The sequence below is a fragment of the Corylus avellana genome, chromosome 1 (assembly GCF_965113065.1).
Source record: "Corylus avellana chromosome 1, dhCorAvel1.hap1.2, whole genome shotgun sequence".
Classification (NCBI taxonomy): domain Eukaryota; kingdom Viridiplantae; phylum Streptophyta; class Magnoliopsida; order Fagales; family Betulaceae; genus Corylus; species Corylus avellana.
Genome location: NC_142490.1, coordinates 35,469,453 through 35,475,973, shown reverse-complemented (window position 1 = coordinate 35,475,973; position 6,521 = coordinate 35,469,453). Strand labels below are relative to the sequence as shown.

Here is a 6,521-nt window from a genome sequence, read left to right as displayed (position 1 = left end):
GTGAATTTTAGCCAAAAAATTTGGCTAAACATCACATTTTGAGAGATCATTGTGGATACTCTTAAATAGGGTATGTTAGGAATGCGAAATAAATTTTTAAAATGACTACTTTTATGGACTACTTATTGTATTATTTGGTTAATTTTTTATTCTTAAAGATAACCATTTTATGAGAACATATATTCCTCAAAATGAGAAATGCTTATGAAAATAACACATCAATTAATCTCTCCACAAAAATCATCAATTGACTCTTTCTATCTCTAACCTTTTTATCCTCTCTCTAGCTTGATAGTCACAACAAAAACCAACAAGATAATTCGTTATGTTACACATAAACCTATCACTTAAACCCACGGGTCAAAGGCCCAACGACCTAAGAAAGCCCGATACATCCAAATGGGCTCTATGAATGCAAACCAGCACAAAACAATGGATACGGCGTCGTTTCTTACACTCTCGGATGATCAAAGGCCGACTACTGTATCACAATGAATCTCCTACACTTAACATCCAGATGCATCTATCACAATCAGGACACAACATGGTTATACGGACAGCTCACACATAGCAAGATCATCGGAATGGTTACGATCCTGCTCTTAAAAGACTCCTGACAAATACGCGTCATTCTCGGAATCCTATCAATATATGTAACGGCTTCTTGCCAATCATAAAGATAGGAGACACGAGTATTAACTCTGCCGGCCATTGCGCCTAAATCTCGGATCCTCTGCCCGGTCATCATAACCACCTACGCATGATCAACTGTAAAAGACCTCACTCCAAAGGTACGAAGGGGAGACTGAAATATATGTTGAGTTTACATAAACACTGACTTTAGCATCGGAGGAGGAACTGCTGGCCAACACCCGGCGCATCCTCTTAATGTGTGCTCTAGTTTTGTAGGTCTAACAGAAAGCATGGATAAGAAAGGCATAGCTTGGAGGCTTGGATTCCCTTGAGTTTCGTACCGGAAATTACTTCAACAGTTTGGCACTATCTGTGGAAATGACTAAGCCGTTCTTACAAAAATAATATCTGTAGTAATAGTGAACACACGGTCAAGAAGTCAAGCCCGCACCGAAGAGCCATCGGTCCAGGCCAATCAAATGCCACCATCGGCGCATCAGAACGCCAGAAACAAGGAGCGCATTGCTTCTCTCGAAGCACAAATGGCACTCCTAATCCGGCAGAATGAAGAACTGTGACTCCGATTTCCCCTCCATCTCAAATCAATCAGGTTGAATAGTCGAATGGGCAAAGAAATCACGGTTATCACTCCGATAATCGGGACCTCCATTCTGACGATCACAACCAACAAAGCGAAAGTCGCCCTCCCCTGCATAGCCATACCCGTCGAGGCGAAAACTCCCATAACACGGCGGAACAGCAACCAATCATGGCTCCACAAGGAGAAGTAGACAAAGCATTGGCAGAACTTAAGACCAAACTGGAGGCTATGGAGAAGAAGGAGAAGTACAAGACTGCAGTGGTAAGCAAGCTCTTTACCGGGATGGAGATGCCCTTCACCAAACAGGTAATCAATCACTCACTCCCCAACAAATTTAAAACACCCCAGATTCCGAGCTACAGTGGAGTCGGAGATCCGACTGAGCATCTGGAGAATTATCAGATGCACCTAACGTTGCACTCCATTCCCGACGAAATCGCGTGCAGAGCCTTCCCAACTACACTCTCGAGAAACGCTAGAGAGTGGTTCCGAAGCCTGGCGCCTAACTCTGTGGCTACCTTTGAGGATTTGGCTTGAATTTTCCTTACTCACTTCCTAGGTTCTAAAGAAAGGAAGAAGCCTTCCGGGTATCTATTGACGCTCCACCAGCGAGAAGGGGAGAGTTTGAAAGAGTTCATGATTCGGTTCAATACCAAAAAATTGAAGGTAAATGATCCTACGGATGGTGTAATCTTTTCTGCCTTCTATAACGGTATCTCACCTGAGGAGCCGGTGGCAAGGAAAATCGTGAGAAGGCAGCCGAACAACCTCCAGGAGCTACTAGACAAGGTGGAAGAGTTTATCAACGAGGAAGAAACCTTGAAGGCAATGAGGTCAAGTCAGAAAACTCCCAAGAAATTGGAAGAAAATAAGAGGAGGGATCACCCGGTCCAACGCCCTGAAGCACTTCAAAAAGAAGTTTAACAATCACAATTTCACCTCGCTCAACGCCAAAATTTCCGAGGTCTTGATGGAGATCAAGAAAGATCCGGAATATCAAAGACCTCTCGGGGCCCTCAAAATCAAAACTCAGATCACTATTGCGAGTTCCATGAGGTCAATGGACATTACACAGAAGGCTCCATTGCCTTGTGGCATCTCATCGAGAAGTTTATCAAAAATGGTAAACTCATGCGATTCTTGGGAGAACAAAGAAGAGCAGCCCCTCCTCAGGAAAACTACGTCCGAGAAGTAAATTACTATCCTCCTAAGGACCAACAACGACAGGAACGACATCGAAGCAGAAGTTCCAACCGCAGGAATCACAATAGGTATCCTCGGGAGGAGAGAGCAAGACAGGAGGAGCCTAGAGGAAGGCCAGCTCGCCTAACCCGTGAGCCTCAGAACCAAGCGAACATTCCAGAAATCCACACCATAATTGGTGGATTCGCCGGAAGGGGAGAGTCAGGAAGGGCAAGGAAGGCCTACGCCCATCAATTGGAAAGCTCTCACAAAGTCTACACTATAGGAAGACCATTGAAGCAGTCCCGAAGGAGTGAGATGGTGATTGGATTCTCGGATGCGGATTACGTGGGTATATCTCACCCACACACAGACACTTTGGTTGTCACCCTAACAGTGGCAAATCATAATGTCCATCGCATTTTGTGGATAAAGGGAGCTCGGCAGACATCCTATATTGGTCTGCATTTAAAAAGCTAAATCTGGGACAAGAGAGAATCGTCCCAACCAGCTGCCCCTTGATGGGATTCACAAGGGAACAAGTTCAACCGGTTGGATCAATCGAGCTACTGGGCACGGTTGGATCATACCCAAGGCAGACGACAATAATGGTACGTTTTATGTCGGTCGACCGACCATCAGCCTACAATGCTATTATCGGGAGAACGACTCTCAATGAATTAAGGGCCATCACATTAATTCCGCATCTCAAGAAGAAATTCCCAACGGATCAAGGAGTTGGAGAAATAAGGGGCGATCAACGGGCTGCCCCGACAATGTTACAACATCTCTATGAAAGAATGCCCGAGGACTTCGGCCCCTAGGAGTACTAGTAAGGAGGAAAGATAGCAATTAAAGGGCGGTGAACCGGTCGAAGATCTTGAGGAATTCTGGGTCAGTAAACCTAACAGGGTCACCAAAATTGGGTCCCAGTTAGACCCGATTGTGAAAGAAAAGCTCAAATACTTCCTACGCGATAATTGTGATGTATTCGCCTAGAGTCACGAAGACATGCCAAGAATAGCACCTTCAGTCATGGTGCATAAGTTGAACGTTGATCCTAGTTTCAAGCTAGTACGGCAGAAACAGAGGGGGTACACGGCTGAGAAAAGTAAAGCTGTTGCCAAAGAAGTCAAAAAACTGCGTGAAGATGGGTTCATTAAAGAGATCCAGTACACCACCTGGTTGGCAAATGTGGTACTAGTAAAAAAATCGAATGGGAAATGGAGAATGTGTGTCGACTTCACATATCTCAACAAAGCATACCCCTAAGACAACTACCCTTTGCCATGAATAGACCAGCTTGTCAATTCAACCTCGGGACATGAGTTACTAAGCTTCATGGATGCATTCTTGGGGTATAACCAGATATCCATGCACGAGTCTGACCAAGAAAAATGGCCTTCATGATCGACACGGATCTGTTCGAGTCATGCTGTTCGGACTGAAAAATGCATTAGGTACATACCAACGATTAGTCAACAAGATGGTTCAATAGCAGATTGGGCAAAATATGGAAGTATATGTAGATGATATGTTGGTAAAGAGCATACGAGCAGCCAGCCGCATCGCAGACTTAGCCGAGGCGTTCAATACGCTAAGGTACTATGGGATGAAGCTCAATCCTTCCAAATGTGCATTTGGAGTAGCCTCGGGCAAGTTTCTTAGGTTCATCGTCTCCCAGAAAGGAATTGAAGCTAACCCCGAAAAGATTAAGGCGATCTTGGACATGCAAGCGCCTCAAAACACGAAGTAGCTTTAGCAATTAACGGGCAGGATAGCGATGCTAAATCGGTTTGTCTCTCGCTTAACCGATAAATGCCATCCCTTTTTCAAGATTCTGAAGAAGGCTTTCTCCTGGAGTCCGAAATGTGACAAAGCTTTCTAGGAATTGAAGGAATATTTAGTCAGCCCACTGCTATTGAGCCAACCAGTAGAAGGGGAAGCCTTGTACCTGTAATTGGCAGTGTCTCCATCAGCCATAAGCTCAGCCTTAATCCGAGAAGAACAAGGAGTGCAAAAGCATGTCTACTTCGTCAGCAAAGCCCTGCGCGGTGCTGAAGAACGATACCCACGAATCGAAAAACTAGCTTTCGCCTCGGTCACATCCGCTCAGAGGTTAAGGCCATATTTTCAGGCGCATACAATCAAGGTATTGGCTGAGTATCCCTTGAGGAAAATCTTGCAAAAGCTAGATTTATCAGGAAGGTTAGTCAACTGGGCCATAGAGCTCGGATAATTCAACATAGAGTTCCACTCGAGAGTATCCCTAAAAGGGCAAGCGATAGCTGACTTTTTGGCCGAATTCTACGATGCCCCCGAAGAAGAAGAAATAAACCTGGGGGAAGCATGGGTAGCATTCGTAGATGGGTCCTCAACTCGGAAATACAGCGAGGTCAAGGTTGTGCTCAAAGGACCCAACGGTGAAGAATGCAAAGTAGCTGTGCAGTTGAAATTCACAACCACCAACAACGAAGCTGAATACGAGGCCATGATTGCCGGAATGAATATGGCAAAGGAAATGGGAGTGAAAAACCTAGAAGTCAGAAGTGACTCCCAGGTAGTAGTTGGGCATGTTCGGGGAGAATACAAGGCTAGGGGAAAAAAATGAAGAAGTATTTGGCGAAGGTAAAGGAGATCATGAAGTTCTTCAACAGAATAACTTTTACAAAAGTACCAAGAGAAGAAAACTCGCAGGTAGATGCCTTAGCTCGTATGGGCTCCACTATCGAGGAAGAAATCATAGCGGTTGACCACCCAATTCAGGAGCTAACCGAGCCCTCGATTGTCCAAGCAAATCAAGTGGCGTACATTGTAGAGAGGGAGCAATGTCCAGAATGGGGCCACAATATATTACAATTTCTCAAGGAGGGCAAGCTGCCATCCAATAAAAAGTTAGCATGGAAGATTCGCATCCAAGCAGTGCGCTACACACTAGTTGACGGGGTCCTATACCGGAGGGGTTACACCCTCCCTCTGCTCAAGTGCCTATCAAAGGATGAAGCCACATATGTACTTAGAGAAATTCATGAAGGGGTGTGCGGCAGCCACTCAAAAGGAAGAATGTTAGCTCACAAAGCTATTCGAAGGGTATTACTAGCCAGGAATGAACCGAGATTCCCATGAAATGATAAAACATTACGACAAATGCCAACAGTTTGATAGAATATTAGCCAATCCGCTCGAAGAATTAAGCCCGGTTTCGAACCCATGGCCCTTCGCACAATGGGGGGTTGACTTAGTGGGCCCACTTCCAACTGGAAAAGTAGGGTGTCAGTTTGTCGTGGTCGCAGTTGATTATTTTGCTAAGTGAGCAGAAGCCGAGTCGTTAGCCACTATAACCACTGGGAACATAAGGAATTTTCTTTGAAAAGCAGTCATTTGTCGATACGGCATCCCGCATGCTTTTGTAACCGACAACGGCAAACAATTCGATTGCGAACCTTGTCGAAGTTGGTATCCCGAACTTCATATCAAAAACTACTTCTCGTCTCTCGGACACCCTCAGACCAACGGTCTGGTAGAGGCAACAAACAAAACTCTGATGAAAACTCTAAAGATGAAGCTAGAAGACAAGAAAGGAGCATGTGTAGAAATCCTTCCAAAAGTACTATGGTCATACAGAATGACCATCCGAACTCCGACGGGAGAAACCCCTTTCTCTCTGGCATTTGGATCCGAGGCAGTCATCCCGGTAGAAATTGGTTCGATCAGCTTCCGAGTGAAGTATTACAACCCCGAGATGAAAAAAGAAGGAATGAAGTTAATCTTGGATTTGCTCCAGGAGAAGAAGGACAATGCTCAAACGATGATGGCAGCCTATTAACAAAGAACAGCCAGATATTTCAATAAAAAAGTCAAGCTGAGATAGTTCAAGACTAAGGATTGGGTCCTCCAGAAGGTTAGCATAGCCACCCGGGACCCAGCGACAGGAAAAGTCGGACCAACATGGGAAGGATCGTACAAAGTCATGGGTTTAGAACACCCGACCACAGAGTACAACAACAAAGGCATTCAAAGCATCAAGAAACACCAGAAGTTCAAAGACAGTTCCAATATGCACAGAGTAAAGATCCTTATACAAACAAAAAAAATAAAAAGAGGT

General features: G+C 44.9%; 1 protein-coding gene across 1 annotated transcript; it reads left to right on the top strand.

Annotated features, from left to right (window-relative positions):
- Positions 1-5,023: 5,023 nt before the first annotated feature.
- On the top strand, positions 5,024-5,542 carry LOC148589750 (uncharacterized). The gene has a single exon (XM_088514931.1). The coding sequence runs from the start codon at positions 5,024-5,026 to the stop codon at positions 5,540-5,542; it is 519 nt and encodes a 172-aa protein (XP_088371057.1).
- The last annotated feature ends 979 nt before the right edge of the window (positions 5,543-6,521 follow it).

Excerpts from the sequence above, each read along its gene's own strand:
- LOC148589750 (XM_088514931.1), top strand. The coding sequence starts at position 5,024 with ATGAAGAAGTATTTGGCGAAGGTAAAGGAGATCATGAAGTTCTTCAAC.